This window comes from Aythya fuligula, chromosome 1, assembly GCF_009819795.1.
Source record: "Aythya fuligula isolate bAytFul2 chromosome 1, bAytFul2.pri, whole genome shotgun sequence".
Lineage (NCBI taxonomy): Eukaryota > Metazoa > Chordata > Aves > Anseriformes > Anatidae > Aythya > Aythya fuligula.
The window spans coordinates 40,679,636-40,702,713 of record NC_045559.1 but is presented as its reverse complement, the minus strand read 5'-3'; the positions used below and the strand labels follow the sequence as shown (position 1 = coordinate 40,702,713).

Sequence of the window (23,078 nt, the reverse complement as noted above, 5' to 3'; positions counted from 1 at the left end):
GGAACAGGCATTTACTGGTGCGCTCAGGCTGCTCGGCCAACCTTTCACAAAGCTTCTTGCCTACTGTTAGGAGGAAGCACACGAGATCTGGGAGTCAGCTCCTAAACACACACACTGAAGCTCAGGGGAGCACGTCCGAGCAGGTAACAGGCTGCTGTACGAGTTTCTTTCCATCCCTTCCCCTGAAGGATGTGCTACCACACAGCCAGGCCACCAAGGCAACCTCCCAGAGCAGGGCCACCTGGGTGCAGAGGCACGAGCTCGTGTTACAGCCCAAGGGGAGGTCTGGGGGGAGGTGGGAAGCTGCTGTGTCCTCATCCTGCCCGACAGAAGTTCATTACAGAACAGATGAGGTTTGAAGCAGTCTGGTTTTGGACGCAGGATGATACCTTTGGGGGAAAAAAGCCTTTGCAGAGCGAGTTCATGGAGGTGCACGGACGACTGGGAACGCTACAATAAAATGGTAATCGCGGGCGTGAGCGTGGTCGCAGGCAGGGTTTCAAGCAGCATCTACCACCGCAGGCTGAGGTAGTGCGGCAGCGCGAGCCAAAAGCCTGATTAGAAAAATATGTACGAGTCAAAATAATACACAAAGAGCATTTTGTATGAGTTATAAAGGAACAATGTGGGTACGAGGAAGAACAGACAGACTGATCAAAACTCGAGCCAAGAGCTTGCACGGCTCACACAGAGAGAAAAATTACAGCTGAAATAGACACCAGTAATGTGGAAGCAGCACACATTTGGGGTGGGAGTGAGACCACAAGCAGCAGTGCAGCCCGGGAAACCTGGGCAGAAACCTATTCACACTGCAGAATTTAATACTTTTCTCCTAAAAATCATTATTTCTCTTTTGATGACTCGACAGTTGTGCAGGAAGGCTCCAGCACCCCCAATTCTTCCATCACACCGAAGGCTCATGCCTACACCTCTGGGACCATCCTCAAACAAGTTTGCCTTTGGACTAAACAGATAAATACAGGGCTGAGAAGCTGGCTTCCTGAAAAAGGGGAGGGAGGCTGTTACACAACAGAAAAAAAAAAAGCCAAGATACAAATTCCAGAGCAACTCAGAATGAATTAATGTAATGGAGTGGTAATTTATCACAAGTTTTCATTCAAGATAAGCTCCTACTAGATTTTTTGCATTAATATATACACTAGTCACAAGAAATATTGCATTCAGGATAGAAAATGAGGGTCCTTTAGGGAACACATTCGCAGGTTTGTTAAATTCTTGCAAATTATTACCATTTAATAGCAGAACTGTTCATTATTCACCGAGTTCTGCTGCAGGGTTGTGTCACTCTAACCATCGGGATCCAATGCAGTCATCTCCAACATGCAGAATAGCTTGCCACTAAGGAAGCAGCTACTCTTTGCATGCAAATTTAGGCTAATTACAAAATGAAAAAGGAACATTTAATCAGTTCACACTTCCTAAACGTATTTATGTATACACACATGGTGAAAGAACAATCTGATCACCTTGAGCATGCCAGAAATGCTGCACAAAATCCACCTATTTCAGAAGTCTCTACAAGCAGTTTTGTATCTTAGCTCGATAGCGGGTACGCTTTATTTCCGTCTTAACATCATGCAACACCGCTAAGACTTTTACAATCTTTATTCTATTTATCTCCAATCAAGGTCATTTTACAGCTGTGGGTTTTCAGAGCAACCAAACACAACCCCAAGAGCATTTCAGAAAATAGTGTACAGATCACAGCACCTAATAGTGGAAACTATACTCACCAGAACATAGAGGTAATACGTAGTCTGCCTTATTAATACTTAGGGGAAAAAAGCTATAAAAAGGAAAACATGGACTGACATTTTCTACCTCAGCTGCAGACAGCAGCTCTGCCTGTCACTGCCTAGCAATGAGCAGACCATCCACACCTGCCGTGCTCGCAGCTGCCTTAGAAATAGCTGCAGGGAGGCAGACAGACAATTTGTCAGCACAGACTTTGGCTCCCTTCTGGACTGTGCAGAAGCCGAATGAGGAAGGGAGAGAGGCAGAGGAGTGTTTTATGCAGCCTTCACAGCTGCGGGCTCCTTGCCAGGCACAAGGCTTCCCCCTACCACAGAGTGAACCTGGACACGGACGGCTCTAACTCAGAAGCTGTACCCAGGCCCCAGCAGCTGAGGACAGAAAGACAACAATGACAGTATCACTTTTCTGTTGCCTTATTACCTGTTGGAAGTGCTTCCTCTTCTTAGGAAAGGCATCGTGAGCAGCTGGGTGGCACCGTTTCACAGACAGAAACCAAACCAATTCCTTGACATCTTGGAGTTGTAACAGAGCAAGCAGATGAGACCAGTCCTCGTTACCTGGTGTAGCTGCTGTAGGTGATGTAAAGCTGCCACATCACCGCTTGGTGGGTGCAATCTGTGCTGATAAAACCCAGCATCCAGAACATTGTTCATTTATGTAAAAACAAGAGCTTTCGCTTCTTAAAAAAAAAAAAAAAAAAAAGCACGGAAGTGATCTGAAGTGATTTAACTGGCTAAAAATCCAGGGCTTTCTTTTTCATTTTGTGCTGGGGTCCTAGTGATAGCTCAGCTCCACATGGCTCTGCACCCCAAGGAGTTACTGAAATTAAAGACAAAGACAAAGCAATGAAGGAAAAGAGAACACTTGTAACCACAAAGACAATATACCTGTCAAGAGGAATGAGTGTCCCACACTGCAGCGCTTTCACTTGGTTGCTGTCAACTTTCCAGCAGCAACAAAGCACCGATGAATAAGCGCTCACCCCTGGCTGAAGTCATGCTCTGAGGTATTCTCGGTTCGGAGCCCTGATCAAGGAGAGAGTGGTTCCCACGTGAACTCTGACTTAGTGAGCTGGAGATCTCAGCTGTGCGTAGCATTGGAGGCCATGTGGAAATAGCACTACCTCTATAAGGAACTGCAGATAAACCTAACTTGGAGTTAGGAGGTGCAATTTTTACTGATCTCCCTTCAGTAGCCTAAGGTGGCCAAAATCTCAATGCAAGTGTTTGCACAGACTTTGCTCTCCTAGAAAAAAAAATATCTGATTTCTGATTTCACTTCAAATCAGCACAGGAAGTTCTTCTTGGTGGTGGTTTTGGTTAAAATAGTGCCTTTCCTGATCCTTACCAGCTAAATCAAAGGATGGTAGAGTCAAACTCGGGCCCAGCCTCACCAGAACCAATGCCTGGGGAAGGGAAAAACAGCAGCAACAATTCTGAATCGATGTCAATACTGAAGCTACACCCAGCACAAAGCACAGAAACATTTCCCCCTATTAAGTGTACCCAACTCCCAGCCTTTTATTTTAATGTACGGTCCGGTTATGAATATCCTGATTAAATTACAACTTGGATGGCTACCTTGTTTCTAATAAAACCTAATCTTTAGCACAGACCAGAGGAATTAAAGTACTTTGTCTCCTGCAAATGCCACCTGGAAGTGCACATCTTGGTCATACCTACTAGCCCTGCATGGGTGTCTTGTTTACCCTTGGAATACCTCAAATAACATTATATATGTACATTTGACCACCTAAAATGCTCCCCCAAGTCCCCTTCCCTTTAAGAAAGCAGTTTTGTTGCCAGCATCCTTTACTCAAAAGAAAGGCGTATCTCATTGGGGAACGGTAACTTAATCGCTAGTAGCAAAGTGCACTTCACTGAAACCCAGTGAAGCCTTACAGGATTTCCCATCGGCACAGAACTGGGTGCCCGACAGCTTTTAAGATACCTGTAAATCTTTCTGGAAACTGACACTGCTAAAATCAGATGCAAGGTAGCAGCATTTCCTCGAGGTATGGCTCCTGAGGTTGGATAAAAATGATGCTGTGTGTAATCACATTTGAAGTCAAGACAAACGCTGCATCTAAGAGTCAATATTTATTTGATTAATAACTTACAAAATTTAACAGATTTAATTTATGTAAGGAGAGCTAATTTATTAAACATTTTACAGATTTTTTGTTCACAATGTAATACATCAAGATCCTGACAGTATTAAAATAATACTTGGCACAGTTATAAATAAAGAATATACAAAAAATCCATAGCTTAAAATGCAGTGATGCTGTTTTACACATTAATTGAAAAAAAATATATATCTGGTGGACATCAAAGAATACAGAAACCTGCAAAGAAACAGCACATGTTTAGGGCCAAGACAAAATTCCCATTTATTCTAACTATATCAGATTAAGTTGGTCTGATCTGTTGTGGGTCTGGATCAGCTTCATGAAGTTTCAGAAGCGATGCAGTTTTGGTTCAACAAATGAATTGCAAGTTTGATAACTTGACAGAAAAATGCTGCATAGCTGGCTCCCCCCTCCTGCTTGATTTTACGACTTCGATCAAAAGTTTCAGTATAACTCAAGACAAATGACAACCTGCACTGGAAACTTCACATCCCCAATTCACATATGCAAGTTCATTGTAACAACTATTTACTATTGCTCAGATTCTGCAGGTCTTAACAAAACTGTCACCAGAGAACTACTAAAAGTAAATAGTGCAGAATTCACCACATATTACCAAAGATCACCTTGTCTGCAAACCTTTTTTTTAACGTGGACTGCATGCCACAATTCATGGCAGTTAACGCTACTGGGCAACTAAAACCAAACCGAACGGCTCTTCTGGTGCTAGGTGACATTTCATAAAGTGGACTCAAGTTGTCCAAGCCAACTGACCCCCAACAGAAATGTGGAAAGTGAACAAATATGCAGAACATTCCTGATAAATAAAATAAACAACATTGTGAAGCCTTCATGCTTTTTTGTTTTCAGATTAGAAAAATATGACTAACTGGTGTCAACTGTTGTCACGGAAATAGAACGTGTCTTCGTTGGGATTACAAATTTTGTCTGACAAAAATAGCAAAAGCTTCTTGCCTCCCCTATACCCAAACCTCTCCCACTAGAACTGTGTCCAAGATGATGTTGATTTTTCCAGTATTAAACATTCAAGTACTCTACTGTTGCACTTCTGTAAATCCTGATATCTGGTACTTGCAAACTAAGCGTGTCTTGAGATCAACAAACAACTACAGAAAGAAATGTTTACTTGCAAATACTGAACATCAACTATTTACAGTTTCACTGCTCCTCTGACTAAGGCAAGGGGCGGGAATACCACTAGATTGCTTTATTACCTGTAATCTGCGTATTACAGAAAACGCTAATTTTGCCAAGCATCAAACATGCAGTGAATTTGCAGGGCATAATGCCTATTAACAGCAATATTTAACATCACTAAAAGCTCATTAGATATCTTCCTACACTTTTTGGTTGAATAAAATGAAAATGAGCAGCTTTAAATATACTAAACACACACTCACAGAGAGAAAACTAGTTGATAAATTATTTATATACAGATACACATTCTTTACACTGGTCTCAGACATCTGCTTTCAGGTCCCCTCCCCGTACTCCCCTCACAGGTTTCTCGAACCACTGGGTTGCTACAGCACTTAGAAGAAAACTAACCTGATTCTCAGTCTCTCTGTAAACAATAGTTAAGGAAGCAGTGAACAATTCACTATGAGTATATGAAAACACCATAACGAAAATCAGTGCATCACATTCAAGAAAAGCCCCCTTGGAATGCAATTTCAGGTCATTCCTTACCTTCCAAACACATCTGTAGCATGAGAACTTAAAAACATTAAGGGTGATTTCCACTTGCCAATACACCATCTTCTTCAGAATGCTGCATTACATTTTCTATGTGCGTGTGCTATTTTGGACATTTTTCTTTTTTTTTTTTAAGTGTTCCATCATTTTACATCCAAACAAAGTAAGTGTAATTCAGATGACTCTAGTTTCTTCTTCTGCAGTTGCAGTCAATTAAAAACTATTTCATCTTGTCTTTTTATAACTGAGATTTTTGCTTTCACACCTTTGGTTTCCCCCATGCAATTTCTCTTTGAACGTGTCTGCAATTACACCACACTGCACTGTATGGGGACCGAACCTAGTACTGAAACATTGCTACTTTGTAAATTGTTTATACATTTACTTCAAAGATAATGAAGTTTTTCCACTTTTTTTCCTGAACGTTATATAACCTAGCTTTACGGGTGTATCATGCATATAAGCAGGGCTTTAACTTTGACAGAAGAGCTTTTCTTACTTGCACAATCATTTGTTTTAGACCATGTAATCTCCGAACAGGGCCTTTACAAGTATTTAGCTGTACCAGTAACTGGTGACAGTAACATTCACCAAAAAACGTGGGCAGTTCTTTTTTCTTTTTAAAACCATTATCGGATGTGCCCTACTGCTCTAACGTAACACATTACAGGGGATTCCCACCACATGATGTTTTTCACAGTATTGAAAAGCACATTTTTCAATGTACATAATACTACAGAAAATCTGTATTAAAAAAATCACATTACAGGAACTACACCATAGCGATCAGTGAACTCTGCATCATGAAATTTAGCTTTGTATTCTAAATTCTTGTTTCAGTGGAGTTATTCATATTGGGAAATGAATTTTTCTGCTCAGCACAACATAACTACTTATGTCAATACTTCAATAAACTCATGCTCCATTGTGAAAGATCTTAAATAAAAAAACAACAACAAATACTGTGAATATGCTGTTGCGAATAATTCTCATGTTAAGAACTGTTAAAATCCCTTTTTGATCTTCCTCCTCTTCCTTATCAGGTTTGGCAGTTTATTCTGTCCATTTTCACTCTTGTTAATAAAACTCTGATGAAGAGAAGGTACCTTAAGATTCATCACCAGCCCTACACATAGCATGCTACTCTTCAAGGGATGTGGATTCGAGAGAGAGAGAGAAAAATTTTCAGGCACCACTCAGATATGATATGCTCACAGGACGAAGGTGGTGCTACACTAGCTGGTAGCCTGATCCTGAAGTTTGGTCATATTCAATTGTGTACTGCCTTGTCCAGTCCACGATGACAGGCCGAAAAAGACCACAGCATCTGAATTCAAAGAAGTCTATAATGTTCCTTATACATCCATGGCTAAAAACAAAATAAAACCACACGTTAATAAGCAGTATCATCGCTCTTTTAACAAAGTACATGTTCTGTCTTTTTACAAATTCAATTATTCTCTAAGTTCCCACCTGTAAAGAACTGACTCACCTAAAAAATATTTTAGTGCTTGCTGATGAACAAGTTTGAAAGTACATCAATGTTTGATCTTGGACACAAGCCAGACACTAACTTTCTTTCACTACCTGTTATCTTATTTCTTCCACTATCCACTATTCTTACCTAGAATAACATCCATCTTTATTGATACTTATTTATTTCTGTCATAAATATTTTCTCACCAGCTTTAGATCTAAGATCAATTAAGCCCCTAGACAACACAAAATTAAGAAAGCATTATCTTCATGGAATTAGATGGCCTGTTCAAGTGCTTCCTGATGCTGAATCAGTTCACTCTCATACATTTAAGATGCCTACATTAAAATTCCATTTTTTATTTTTTTTTTAAGAAAATTACACGTGGCCTGAATAGGTCATAGTTTCCTGGAAGAGCAGCTCATGTTATAATGTGCTAGAATAGATCAAAGCAACAAGGAGATGACTACTGCTTCATCTGACAATGCTTCATCTGCAAGGTGATACCAAGTCAGTTATTTTAGACACCTGCTGTAATTTTTAGGAGCTGCTTTTACAATAGGAGCTGTTTCAGTTTATGAAAGTGGTTTGTGAATGTGACATCAACTTGGAGATAAAAACAGTAGTTTTTTTCTATCCTGTCCACCACTTTTGTTCTTTCTTCAGGCAAAATAATTACTTGATTTTGTTATGACTCTCACCTATAGGAAGACTACACCATAGAGATGCTCATCTGTTTCTCACTAGAAGTTCTGTACCGAAAAAAAAAAGACAAACTTCTCTTCTAGCATTCTTATCTCCTGTTCTCTTGGGTGCTACCTGAAAGAGGAGCAGTTCCCACAGGACACAGCATGTACAGTGGAATGAGACATGTTTTTCTGTCCTTTCGCTGCTCCTTCCATAACACACCCTTAACCCACCCATATTCCAGCCTCATGCCTTCATTTATTTCCTGCTTTGACTTCACAAGCTGTATTCATTTCCCACAAACACTAACATACCAGTGCTACATCATCCCTGAGCTCTTCTCTTTGCTTGCACCCTCACATCACCTCCCAACACCCAGAGGCCTGCATCTCACCCACACAACGCCCACTTCAGCTCCCGGGACACCCTGCTCCCTGCCCCACAACCAGCTTTCATCAGTGACTTTCCTCCTGAAGAGAAAGTGCTACCTGTTTTCTCACAGTAAAGAAAAAGGGAAGCTAGTGCACAGAGCAACTAACTACCTCTGGGTTTGAGCACCTGATTTATAGAGAGAGTATTTTTGGTTTATTTCCCCATAAACTCTGCTGTAAAATACGATCACTGCTAGAGAGCACTATTTTTGGTGTTTATACATCACTGTCTAGAGTCACCACAAAATATTTGCCACTTCCTTTAACTGGACAGAATGCATTACTATAAAAACTGCTGACAGCTCCAGCATTCCAAGTAATGAAAATCCTTTAAAGGTATTTAGCTATGTTTTGTTTCACCAAGCTGCACAATTCAGCCATATGAACAGCTACACAAGCGAGAAATGCGTGTTTACACTTTACAACTTACTTGAATGGGCTTTCAATAGACGTGGTTGTAACTTTAAAGTGCTTGTATCGTCTTGCATTCATTCTTTCATTTGTAGTGATTCCTAAGCAAGATATCTGAAGATAGGAAAATAAAGTAAGCAATTTAACCCATATAAAAACAGGCAGACAAGTCCTGCACAAGACAGACTGAAAAAGGATTTTGTTTTTTATATTCTTTCTTTTAAAAACAATTTTTGTCTGCAGAAGTTGTCAGATCCCAACATAAAACAACATACAACAGCTGCACCAGATTGTGCAGAAGGTTTAATGTTGAAAGTGATCGGAAATAAATCATGATCATTGAACAAACTGTGACTTGTTAGTTCATAACAAAGAGATGACTGACTGATACATTGTCAGCTGAGGTGTGCTGTAAGTAATAGATTCAGGAGTTTCTTCACACAGCATTTGAATCACTTTCTTTTCCTCTTGACATTCTGATTATAGTATGGTATACAACAGTAGTGTATTTCCCTCCAATTTATGTCCTGATTGCAGTAACATAACTTTTCTGTCTGCAAGATAAAAAGACGACTAGAAAAAGGTTCTTTAGCTTGTTTGTCTTAAACCACAATCATTTGGCCCACAGACTATGATTTTGTGTAACAACTTTCCAACTACTTTAGCCTAACATGGTATCTGATATAAAACTGGAGTTTACTGTAATGTGATGTAATTAGAAACAAAAATATGAGAACCCCCTTAACAGCCTTATACCACAGCAAGATAAAATCTTTTAAGTCCTAGTGGAATATGAAAAGTCAACTCTGCTGCATGGTAGAAAAGCAAGAACATTGAGAAAATTAAATTTGTGCTTGCTTGCCTCATTTAGATTTACTTATTTTCTCAAGCATTTTCTCTGCCTCCATGAAACCCAGTGGAGTTTCATTTCTATGTATATAAATGAGGTGTTAATGGCCAACTTTTGAAGTTGGAAGTGAAGGTTTTAAATTACTTTTGTAGGCAGTGCTTTGACAAGAACCCTGGCCAGTTCAATATGAAGGGCAAGTCTGAACTTGACAATGGAGGGGGAAAAAAAGCAGCAACAGCAGGGGCTGTGTAGTTGCACAGCAAAAGAAATAATTGGAGAACATCAGTTTCATCAGTACATCAAACTCCAAAGAAACATTTCTCCACAATAATCCTATGTTTTCTATATGTAACACTCTTCAGAAGTGTACTAATTTTGGAAATGTATTAATTATTAAAGTGCTATACTTATTTCACTTAATTACCTTAATGATACATAATACTATGAGATGTATTTTTCAAGGTGTCATGCAATTCAAAGATTCGCCTGCACACTGAGTGTATGAACAGGAATCCTCAATGTGGAACTTAATAGATCATGACACAAATGAAGGCTCTCTGGAAGGTTGCATGCTTATCCTGCTACAGAGAAGTCTGGTGGTTTAGACTGGTTTGAAAGCCACACAAAATATATGTAGTAGTTACCTTTGCTCATTTGTCTTGGGCAAGAAAGACCTCTAAAAGACCGAATTACACAAGACTTTGAAATTGGCATGTATTGTAAATAACCATTCTAGAGAAAGGAGGACAAAACTCAAATTTGCTAAGAAGTTTCACCTAAGCCTTAGAGGATGATTTTCATTTCCAGGATCTCTGGACAGATTAAATCAGTGAGTCTCACTGTTCATTAATGACAAGTCATACTGAAAGGTTTCCAGTATGACTTGTCTTTCATTAAAAAGGTTACAGAAAAAAATGGGTTTGGTGAGATTACAGTTAAGTCATGTGATGACGAATTACCCTGAAGCAGTGTAAGAAATTACTGCATCCCATTTGAAGTTACCACCCTCTTAATGCTAATGACATACTGCATTATTCCTACTTCTATCCACAGATTTTATCCTCTAGGCTTCTATTAGTCTTTATTGCTTTTCTCTGGTCTATTTTGCCTTTTTCTTAGAATGGAAAGCAGGAGGTAAGTATTTTAACCTCTTGCAAAAAAAAAAAAAAAAAAAAAAAAAAAAAAAAAAGAACAAGAAGAGAACAACGCCTTCTACTGTGCAGAGACAACAGATACCTCCTTCAGCTGTGGCTGAGAGACTGAACACCTGGTCTTGCATAACAAACATTAAAATGTAAATGACAACTGTTTGATATTCTTATGTCACTCCCAAGATTCAGCATTATGAAGGAAGTGCTCTTCCTTACCTGATACATCTGACACATGAGTAACACAGCCACCCACATGAAGTGAAAAACACTGTTTAGAAACATCCAAAACATCCAAGGAGAACAGGTAGCAATCTGTGTAATATAGGTCCAAAATCCATCCTTTGCGTAACTTGTCTCACAGTGGAAACCCCAATCTAGAGAAAAAAGGGAGCAAACACCATAAAAAAGATTAAAGATATGTTTACTATGCATCAACATAAAGACCACATTAGAACATGCTACACGAAATAAAAAATGAACTGAAGAGTTTTAGTTGTTCTCACTTCCTTTCCCAAGTCATTGGATATATGACATACGCCGATACATGCTATGATGATGAAAATAAAGTAGGACAAGAAAAACATCATCTAACTTAAATTACCTGGTATAGGCAATGACTAATATGCAGTTCAATTCCAGAATAAAAAATACCAAAAACTTTGATAAGACAAAAAATCCTTAAAAATCCATACCACGATTTACAAGCAATTTACAAGTATTTACAAGCAATTAAAAAAAAAAAAGCCCAAAAAAATCCACAAAACTATTTACTCACAAGAGATACATCCATAAATCATCCAGCAGATCATAAATAGGAGGAAGAACAGGTATCCCATAAAATAGCGATGGTTCCCTGCTCCTAAAGTTGTGCAAGAACAACGGGAACCAAATTACTCCACTTTCAGAAGAAAGACAACAATACACATGGTAGCTTAATTTCTTGCTTATATGTACTGTTCACTATTGCATATAGAAATATTACTTTCCAATATTAAGCCAGTATTACTTTAAAAGACTAGTGAAACAGCCAATTTCACTATGATTTTTCCCACTACTGAGAACAAAGAACTTGTTTACTTAATTTTGTTGCATTACAGCTGAAATTCACACAAACACATTTCATTTTTAGCTCCTTTCATGAGCCAACACAATTATTAAAATGTTGGTTAACGGCTATTGCAGAACCCTGAACAGCCAGGAATTACACATCAATATGTATATTTTTAGAATTCAATTAAAAAAAAAAAAAAAGCCAAACTGCAGAGTTCACTTACTTAAAAGAAATAGGAATATATATAAAAAATACAACCCCCCGTGATAATAAGTTAACTCAAAACTTAGCTTTATCAAGCATGTTTAAGCCTAACTGAAAATAAATATCCAAGAGAAGTTAGATATTAACAGAACAGAACAGCCCCAAAGAGCTGGCTAAGATAATGAACAGCATTTAAAAAAAAAAATAAATCAGTTATTTAAAGAATGATCTATTTCTAACATCATCACAGCTAAGAAGATGCCTCTTATGTATGTCGTTGTTTTGAAGGACTCAGCCTTCCTTCTGTCTATAAGATGTACCCACTGCTGTAACCTTCCAACAGCTTTAGGCTGTGAACTAAACCAATAGAGACTGTAATGGGCTAAAGAAGATTTGGCTGTCACCATTTACCAGCACAGCTTTTACTTCTTCATTATGTCAAATGTTTTTTGCCTGCTAAAGCAAGAGCATCCTCTGGAGGCAGAAAATAATCAAGTGGTTTTAGCAAGAGAACTGAAAGGCTATATAAATAAGAGATAAGGAAAAATACACAAACACAAGCTAGACTAAACACGACATTTCCTTGAAAATCAAACAAGCTCCTTCAGATGTAAAATATGTTGCAACATTGCTTTCAGTCAGCTAAGAGCACACCAGAAATAGTGTTTGGAAATGTCCCTAAAGTATTAGTTTCACTCGCATCCTAAGTTTTGGAACAGTTATGTTTCATTAAAAAATAAAAATAATAAAAAAAAAAGCAACTTAAATGGTGACCTAGAGGTCCATCTGATAGGTGTATGACGAAACACTCCTTGCAGTAGCATCTCCAATGACCCTGGACCAAATGTTACTTAACAGGAAATCCAGGTATTTGGTGAAAACATATACATAGAATTTAAACCTATGAAATCAGACAGGTACAGCCTTGGTAACTATTAAAAGACACCAGAAAAGGAAAGTGGACTTTATTTTGGAAAAGAAAGAACTTTCAGAAAGGATCACAATCAGTAAAGGAAAGAAGTTCCTTTTTTATCTTAAATAAAACTGAGCAAAACACAGCACTGTTTTCTAGAAGTTCACCCTGGATTGACAGCAACACAGTCACTGATCCTTCACAGTCAAGATAATGCTGGAAGAATAGTCGCTAATTACTTTTATATGGTTTTGTTTACATTATACATAAGTAATAACATATAATACAGACAACTACTTTTTATTTTTTAACTGATGGAGTTATACAACACATGACTTGTATAATTTGTTCATTCCTTCCTCCTCTTTTCCTATGTTTAGCCCCTTGGAGAAGAATCCTTTTTGGGGTTTGGGAAGAAATCATTATTCTAAACCATAATGTAATTTCTCACTTACACAAGACCTACCTTTTCAGTTACTGCTATCCAAACAATAATTCAGTACATTGTCAGCACAACTTGTGACATAACAGTACAAAATTTGGCTATAGCTCCTTTCATGCTGTTACTTGAAAACTAGATTTCTGTTGCAAGTTTACAGTTTGGGTTTGAAAGGTAACTGCAAGTTTGAAAATGAAAAATAAGTTATTAAACAAGTGACTGTAATAATGCCTTTTTGATACTCCGTTAAAAACAGGTATAAATCAATCACCTCCAGAGACTTGCTCACTGAAATGTTAACTAAAATTTCGCAGGTATGATGAAAATAATTTGCCCCATTTAATTAACTTTTTTTTTTCTTTAATAGTCTGCACTTCTTGTCAACCTCTTCAGAACAGTAAAAATATTGTCTCTCTTTGCACTGCAAATAACCCCCAAAGGATTTATTTTTAGAGTGGCTGTACACACACTTTCTGCAATCCTATCTTTAGTAAAATTCTTATCCTTTTAACACATTTGAAGGAAGACTATACAAAACATTTCCAAATCCAACCTTCCTGGGAAAGGCATAATTTATCTTTCCCTTTTTGGGAAACATACCCTGAATGCTGTTTTAAGAATGGATTCTGTTTTGTAATCCTATGAGCAGAGTCACCATGTACAAATTGGAGGCAGAAAAGCCATTTAAGGTCATTAGACCATCATTCCCTCTAGTTCAGGACTGTTCCCATAGTGTAATTTCTTACGTTTTTTTTCCAGCATATTTTCAAGTTTCCTAATGTTTACTTTTACCACCAGTTATCCAGATCTGTTCAAGACCAGGAAGATTCTGCTTTTTCATCACCACTGTTGTTGAGGGGGGAAAAAAAATACACTACAACCTCCCATCCCCCCAAATCACATCACATTTCCTTCCTTTAACCTAATCCTACTACTCACATTCTTCTTGTTACACACAATGTTTCTGTGTGTTTTTTTTTTTTCCTTCCCCATGTTGTTTTATGCTTTTTCAAGTTACCGATTAAAATCATGGATCTTTGTCCCACTGACAAGTACTCCACAGCACTCAAAAAATAAATAACAAGCTGTCACTCAGCATTGTCTCCAAAACCTGAGCCTGTGCCCACTCTGTCTTTATGCTATTGTTGGTCATTACATTAAGGATGCCTCAGTTCTTCATTGTAAAACATCCAAAATGTAAATCAAAAGTAACTCAGATAATGACAGTAGCAGGAAATGTAAAATAGAAGGGAGTGATCCAAGTCCATCTCAGTGAGATTTCAGCGATGCTGTTTTAATTCCAATTTCAGCACTGACCACTCTACTCTTGACCATCACAACAGTCAAACTGCAGTGACCATCTATTATTTGCAAGGACTACAATGTCAATGAATGCAGGTCTTAATTCCTCCCCAAAATTCTGATTGTGTCCTAAAGAAAATAAAGCAAGCTATATTCACTTCCTGGCTGTGAAGCTCCCCCTACATAATAATGGATTTCAAGTAAATTTCTCAAAAAGCAAGACACAGAATATCAGCATTTAGAGACTTTATTCCTGTTCTATTCAGTTCCTAACATCATCGCTGGGGAGAATAAGTGAATACCTGTGAATCTGGGGCCAGGGGAGGAGGGGGCCATAAAGAAAAGAATACCTCATTAGTAAGCCATTCTGCATGTAAGTACTATAATCATCGCATTTCTGAATATGCACACTTTGCCATTAGAAAATTATTAGAAAATATGAAAAAATACATTATGCAAATGGATAAATAGTTGTCAAATCAGTACACGCTCTTTCTGTGGAAAGTAAAAATGCAGTTAAGCTTTTTATCTTTTAAATACTAGAATGTAAGTGTATATAAATATGCATTCAGGAAACTGAATTAAAACAATTTTGAGGATGGGTATATAAGAGACAATACAAATAAGATAATGCTGAGAATCACATGTAGAAAAAAGATAAGCTCAGTACTAAAAGCAATTTTCCTTCTATCAAAAGTATTCAAAAGTATTTCTGTGGCTTGGGCAGAAACCAAGTCACTTTCACCATAAAACTGGAACAGACAAAAATCCCATACAACGCACGGTCAGTTTCAGAAGCTTTTCCCTTCATTGTCTATTATGAAGGCACCATATTTTAGAGAATTACTTACCTACGCAGTTACCCACCCACGGGCAGTGGTGATCAAACTTTGCTATACATCGATTGCATACACCACAATGTTTGGACCTCACTGGCTTCCGTATCTGTAATGGTTATTAACATTTGTTTAGAACATCAAAAATCTGACGTTTTTATATACAAAAAAAAAAAAAAGCAAAAAACTTATTATGTTAACTACTTAGATAACTTCAATTTTAACAATCTTAGCTAATAGACTTAGTCTGCATATGTTTATGTTCAATAAATTATAGATTGCAATCTACTTTAAATGACTCTTACACTCATTTTTTTATATAAAGGATTTTTTTTCCCCAAAGTTCTTCTATCCCCTCCAAATACTGAGCTTTGTACAGCAACCAGTTTCATTTCAGCTTTTTAACAGTGAAAGTACAGAACAAGTTTGAGTTCCACAATTCTGTCAGTATTATTGATAACTGATACATAAACTGTTCCAGCTTATTTCCTAAAGACAGGAATGCAATTCAACAACTGGAACTCACGATGCTAGATTACTCTCAGCAATTTTTTTTTAAAGCACGTGTTTTGAAAGAAATACAAAATGGCAATGAAGAAAAAAGATCTGTTAAGTATTTTTGAGATATACATATGTATATACACACAGATGATTTTAGGGTGCCACATTTATACCTGATTTTCCAGATTTGATTTTAAGAATATTAACATCATTCATGTTCTACATAGGTCAGAGCATTACAGTGAAAAACACAACACATTACATTTACTACAAATGCTTTTTTCCTTATTGTTGCAAAAGCTTTTTGTATAAGTTATTTATTGAAAATACTGCTTAAATTAAAGATAGCAAATAAATTTTGTCACTGGTATTGCATTATTAAGGTTGTGCATGTGTTCAGCACAGGAAAATCTAGTTTTAAAAAGTGCTGCAACTGGTAAAAAAAAAAAAAGAAAAAGCAACTACCAAGCATGTACTGCAGAATATACTGAGGTCCAGACTTCCCGTCTCTGCAAGTTCTACTATTGTCTGAAAAAAAAGAAAAAAAAAAAATAGATTTTAGTACACAAATGAATGTTGATAACCACTGTTATATCTGCACATCCGACCAAGGGTGTGAGTGCCAGTAAGTTCAGGTACTTTCTACACACAGGAACAAATTAAATTAATCCAAATTTGATTTTAAACCAATCTAGACATTTACTTCTAAATTGATTCTAGTTTATACTCATTCCTACTCTCTATCTAGGTTTAATTAGAGAAAAAGCAAGTTTATATTAATTTGAATACATTCACACACTGCTTATCACCAGTTTGACGAGATTATTGTTAAGCTTATTAAAATGAATGCAGCTGAATTTCTAAAGAGGAACACAATTAAGACCTTTCATGAAGCTAGCAGGATAAGCCAGTCTAAAAACCAGACTTTATTTCTACAGCTACCCCATCAAAAACTTTACATCTATATTCACCTCTTTTCTCAGATGCTGAAGTTTCTAGGAAGAAAGGAATAATAATGCAAACCAAACCTCCTCTTACAGATGCTATACTCATGGCTCAAGTAATGCACAGAAATAGGTATCAGCTAAAGCATCCCTATTCCTTCACGCTAAATGACAGCTCTTTTATTTTGTGCACTCCTTCAGTATCTACTTTATTGCTGGAATAGAAGTAACGTATTACTCCATTAAATGGCTTCCAACAAGTTTTAAAATTCAGCAGCTGAAATCTGTCCCACATGAGACTTGTAAATGACATTTGCAACATATGGAAAATATCCGGAAAATGTCTTTTGCCAAAGTACCCTTCCTTGATCCAGAAGGAATTTACTCAGCATAAATAGCCTAATGGCAAACAGGTCAGTCTATTGCTCCCTTTCAAACCACGTATAGCTTATGCATCAACGTGGTTTCTAACTGGAGAGGCAGTAATATACTTCTTAATTATTAATATCGTTCTTAATATTATAGCAGTAAGATAGTTCTTAAGTATTTTCTCACCACAGCAATAAAATCATCACTTCCTTCATTAGATGATGAACTCTACGATGGGTAACAGGACTGAAGCCACTGAAGTTTTCCTCTTAACTGGTCAGGAAATGTTTATGGCAATTTTTGCCTCCAAGTAGCCAGGAAAAGCTACAGTCAACAGTCCAGGGGTGAGCTGTGTCTTCCCCTTGCTTCCCCTGCTGATTTCAGGCAAACAAGGAACAACTTTCCTGTTTTCTAACACTTCTTAAATAAACTCCAAAATTTGGACTACTGTTTCTCCTTGCTTGTTGTATTTCCAGTTGCTTTTGGTACAGTATTCACCTCCACCATGGGAACCTCCTACTGAACTTGAGTTCGGTATAGTCCCCAAGCAAGATCCCAAGGCTCATGAGAACAGAGCCAAACAGGATAAAGAGCTTTTAAATACAATTTTTCATAAAACTTACAAGACAAAGACCCACGAGTACTTGAGTTACAGCCACACTTTTGTGCTTTATAAACCTTGGGTCAATTTTCTGTGCTTTCAAACTATTAATATTTGATTGCGAAAATGGGATTTTTTTAGTTTATTAACTTACTTATTTTATGAGTAACTCAGCTTATTTTGTAACATAGAAATGCTACATGAAAAAAGAACATGAGATATCAAAAGAATAAACATCTGAAACATGCTGCTTACTGCAACAGTTTGAAATATACTTAACTTGGTCATCTGGAATTAGAAGAATTTTTTTTGGTTACTTGTTCAAAAGCTAAAGGCAAACTCAACATAAACATTTTTGGAGACAAATTAATTAAACAAGAGATAGCACCGCACTGCAACCAGTGGTTTATGCCCCTGATAACAGATCATTTTACAGTTGGGTTAGCTGCAACGTAAGAGATCCAAAATATTCACAATGATATTCATCTAACCAAGGAAGCTGCATTTTATAATTCCTATCCAGTTCAGCAAGGCTTTTGCACCCACACAAAACGACCTGTGCACGTAGATCAAATGAGTTGCACGTCCATGCAATTTGCTGAGTCTGAGTGCAGGTGCAGGTGCTGACTGTCCTATTTAATTTAGCCCCACTGAAGGAAGAGAATTTAGATCTGGATTCTACTTTGGCAAATTTGCAGTAATAGAAAGGGAGTTTGCGCGGTAAATCGGCACATTGACTAACAAAACTCAGTAATAATCAGAGAAAAAATCGTTTAAGCAATCACAACCATGTTTTAAAGGCTATTATATATTTATCCCTTTGTAAGGCCATAATTCCAAGTGGTTTGACATTAATCCACATGTTTTCACAAGTAAGCATGAAGTAGAAGCACAAAACTCAGTTTTGGTGGTATGTAAACTTCTAGTAAACTTAGAATGAAATAAAAAACATTTCTGCTACTTGTATAATTTTGGCATATTCAATGCTCAGATTAGCTGCTGTGCACAATCCATAACAAAAAGATATTAGAAAATTAAAAAAAAAAAAAAGAATTAGTAAAATTAATTTTTAGTTAGTACTAAAAAGTGTTAGAAACGTCTCAAAACCATCCCTGATTTCTCTAATATTTTAACAAACAACCACCCCAGACTGCCTGTGGTTTTGGTTATTTTACACTTAAAATCTTCGTGAATCTAATACTTTTAGATGCAAACATAAGGAAAACTGGAGGTGTCTGGAAGTCTGGAAAGTTTTTATGGAATCAAAAAAGCAACACATAATCCATAATGGGACATATGTTTCAGTAAGGCAAAATTTTAAACCTGTGCATTTTCATCCAGCTACTTTAAAACTTTTTATGTTGAAAATCTTGAGTTGCAATTTTTTTTTTTTTTTTTTTTTTTTTTTACTGAGAACAACCTAAATGCAACTTTGGACCAGAAAGACTTGACCATATATTCCAAATGGAAGAGAGAAAACTGGAAGAAAAGGGAAATTTTCAACATTTTAGACCTATTGTCATACAACAATTTATTTAAATTTCACATACTAAACAGCAAGCTACCGTGACCAACTGGCAAAGGCAGCTGAAGAATACCCTTGACACAGCTCACAGCTTTACCTTTTTCTTTTGTTCTTCTGTGGCTTTGATGATTCCCGGATCAGATTTCCAAGATTTTCCAAAATTGTAGAAAAGTGCAACACTATTAGCAAGGAACGGAAGGTGTATAAAGAAAAAATTGAGATGTGTTTGAAGTCAAGGAATTTAAAGTTCAAAACAAACTTCGTCTTGAAAACATCCACTAATAATTCTGAAATGAAATTAAGATGAATTTTTATAAATGCTCTCGAGTCAGTGCTCTGAATTAACAAAATTCAACACAGCTGGAAGAACTTTTTCGGTATTCAATTTTCTATTGCTCAAAATTCCAAACTTATTTTTCTTTAAATGTTGTTTTCCATGAGACACTTCTAAAACACTTATCCTTCTAAAAATGAATAATGATGGTTCAGTTTTCTAATTATTTTCCTCTTTAAATAAATTAAATTCCATGAAATTTATCTCCTGAGAAGTATTTCCTGTTTTCACAATACACATTTCACAGTTCTATTTATAAGATTGTCATTTGACTGCTTCTCTCTTCATTTGCTCGAAATTCCAGCTGGATGACCAAAAGGCCCGTTTCTAGCCTTTTAAGGGATTGTGCTACGTGGCACAATGCTGCCTGGCGACCACTTCGCAACCACCACTTATCTCCAAGAAAGGTACCATCTGAAACCTGGTCCTGTCGTAAGGCAATACCCACATTTCTCACCACAAAGTTATTTTTAGTACACTAATACAGCTAATACTTAGAAAAACACAGGACCCCATGAACCTGGAAGCGCTTATGAAATCAATTACCATATAAAGGCAGAAAATAACCATTCGCTTTAAAATATATTTCCTGTGACGAATGATTAAGAATAAGAATAAGGACATTACTTAGCAATGATGCTGGAAAAGCAAGTACTTCAGATGTGCCTCTTCCACTGCAATGGGAAAATCAGAGTATTTACTCTGATAAGACTGTAAAAGACCTAACCAACACTAAAGATACCTTACAGCTGCCAGTCATAAATGCAGAGATGCCGTATTTGACAAAGCTTTGATGGGAGAAGCCTTTAAAGAATTAGCTGTGCAAAAAGGACACTTTTCTTACTCTGTCACAGATCACTGCACACGCAAACTACATTATTATTCTGAGTCACCTCAGTGAATATTCCTCTCTACTTTGGGAGTCATTAAGACTTCTGTAATTAAAGCTTAATATGGATGTGTTTGTGCTACAAAACTGTACACAAGCATTATATGTTACAAGATTTAAAAATATCACGCTAAAATCGGTATGGAAGTGGCACAGAACACTTTAAAAACAACAAAACAAAAACATTTTTGCAAGCTTTGAGAAAAAATGGATTTTGAAACTAGAACAGATGCTCAAATATATTCTACTGTATATCTACAAATCTATTATCTTCTGTTTGTATTATTGGAAAAAACGTTTAAGAAAGGCATTAAACAGCATGAAGAAAAAGATCATATAAACCATTTGTAAATAAACCTACGTGGCGTAGATATAAGCAAATATTAACAAAAAAAAAAAAAAAAAAAAAAAAAAAAAAAAAAAAAAAAAAAAGGAAGTTCTGCAGGATAGCAGTAAGCCTCTCAAATCTTTCTGCACCACTCTCGCGGTGTGAAAGAACTCTGATCATCAATAAATGCAACCAAGGCCTCACTCTTCGGGACTTCTGAAATCACTTTCTGGGCTGCAAGCACCCACTGCTGGCTCATGTTCGAGCTTTTTGTCCACCAGAACCCCCAAGTCCCTCTCTGCAGGGCTGCTCTCAGCGAGCTCTTCTTGTTGAGGCACAGAGTTGAGGCTTACAGCTCTGTAGATGCCCGGGTCCTCCTTTCTACCCTTTTTTAAAATGGGTGTGATGTTTCCCCCTTTTCCAGTCACCAGCGCCAAGAACGAAGTCCAACCGTTACTGTAAGTGCATCCCATAATACTTTTGTTTCCCTTCTCTGTTGAGGGGAGAAATTGGCTATAAATTTCCAATAAAAATATTGACAAATTAGGTTAAAATTACAATAACATACAATATACTGTAGAATGCTGTTACTAACTTCTTAAAGGCTAACCCTTCCTCTAACAAGCTGCTTCCAGCAAGTTTGTAATAGGGAAAATAACAAACAAACAAAAAAAAAAAACCAGCTATACTACAAACTAAACACTCACAGTTCTATTTCATACATTACAGATGAAAAGCTCTGACTGCAGTATTTATACAATCTAATTTCTTCCTCTTTTTCTTCTAAAACTACCTGCTGCCAAGAGAAAGCTGGTTCAACTTATTTTTATAGCTTTAGAGAAATTCAATTTTCTTTGCTATATTTACATTATCCTTGGTGTTCTTGCCACAACAGTGATTTTTTTCCTTTAGAAATACCCTAATCAGACATCTGCTACAAACAATAAAGGCAAAACTGAAAAAAAAAATCATGGACCATTCCTTAATTACTATACGTCATGTCTAGACTTCTAAAGAAGATAGGAAAAAATACAATTTATTTTCTATCCAATAAAACAGTTTAGAAACCTTAAGGTTGTAGATTTTTTCTGTTTTTACTGGCTAAAATTTGGACAATGTGTGATCAAGAAGCTGTCCGTGGATCCAAACCACCAGAGCAGAAATTCAGTACACAGAATTTTTCTACATGTGCCCTTCCCACTTTTTACTCTATAAACTAGAGTATAGGAGAGCCTAAGAGATTCGCTGCAGAGTTTAAGTTTTGCCTTTTACTGTGGTGTTCTGAGATGAGTGCTACACTGATGATCTAAATTGTGGCAGATAAGTATCACAGGTGGGAGGCGTTGAGAGTCCACATGAAAAAATATATTTATAGATAGGCAACAATAACTACATAAGTGAGGAAGACTAAAAAACAACATTTTTCAGTTATTTTTCAGTTAAAAAATAAAAAGATTTTTATTTTTTTTTTTCCAAAAGTTTGAGGCAAAGCTGGGGAGAAGGAATAAAAACCATCCAGACTTCAAAGGAGAAAGAAAGATTAGAATTGTATTTTGCAGAACATTTCTAGCATCTAGTGTGAACAAACCTCCAGTTCTGAGATTCACCTCACTGACTTTAAATCACGTTGTATGCCTTCAGACACTACATAAAGAAAAATCCACTTCCCATCTTCAGCATTAAGATATTCAAGGCAGACAAGCAGTGCCATGCAATTATTATTATTATTATTTTAAATTATGAATTCCCCTCGGATATTTATTTTCAAAAAGATCTTTGCAACTTGTATCATAGACATCTCTCAAAACTCTCCATACATAACAAAACCCGTGTAGCTTAGCGTTAGCTACAGAGGAGGGAATTGGTTCTCCAGAGACAGTGCCTCATTTGTCCTTACATCTTCATTTACAGCTACACCAAGGAAACCACATTACCATATTAATGGCTGCAGAAAGCATGGTAGGGCATTTACCTTTGGCACCATCACCAATCTGCTGTCTTTTATGAGGCTTCCCTGGGTTTTCACTGTGAGGGACAAGGCAGAAACAAGCATGAAATGTTTCCTACTTTTAGTCTCAATCAGCATCCTTTAATTATAAGAACAACAGGCTGAAAATTATTCCAGGAAACCAGTTGGAACCAAGAGACTATCTCATTAGAAAGAAAGAGAAAAACAAACAAGCAATCCCCATCCCACCCCAAACCCCACGAG

The 23,078-nt window shown here is 36.9% G+C and overlaps 1 protein-coding gene across 1 annotated transcript in view; it reads right to left on the bottom strand.

Moving 5' to 3' along the window:
• Positions 1-5,744: 5,744 nt before the first annotated feature.
• The window catches only part of ZDHHC17 (zinc finger DHHC-type palmitoyltransferase 17), a 69,407-nt gene continuing 52,073 nt past the window's right edge, over positions 5,745-23,078 (bottom strand). Inside the window, exons 11-17 of the mRNA XM_032182484.1 lie at positions 19,413-19,537; positions 16,342-16,404; positions 15,391-15,484; positions 11,406-11,489; positions 10,847-11,004; positions 8,649-8,743; positions 5,745-6,992 (exon numbers count right to left, since the gene is read on the bottom strand). Of these exons, the coding sequence (XP_032038375.1) occupies positions 6,854-6,992; positions 8,649-8,743; positions 10,847-11,004; positions 11,406-11,489; positions 15,391-15,484; positions 16,342-16,404; positions 19,413-19,537 (758 nt within the window). The 3' untranslated portion in view covers positions 5,745-6,853. The remainder of the gene's footprint in view (positions 6,993-8,648; positions 8,744-10,846; positions 11,005-11,405; positions 11,490-15,390; positions 15,485-16,341; positions 16,405-19,412; positions 19,538-23,078) is intronic.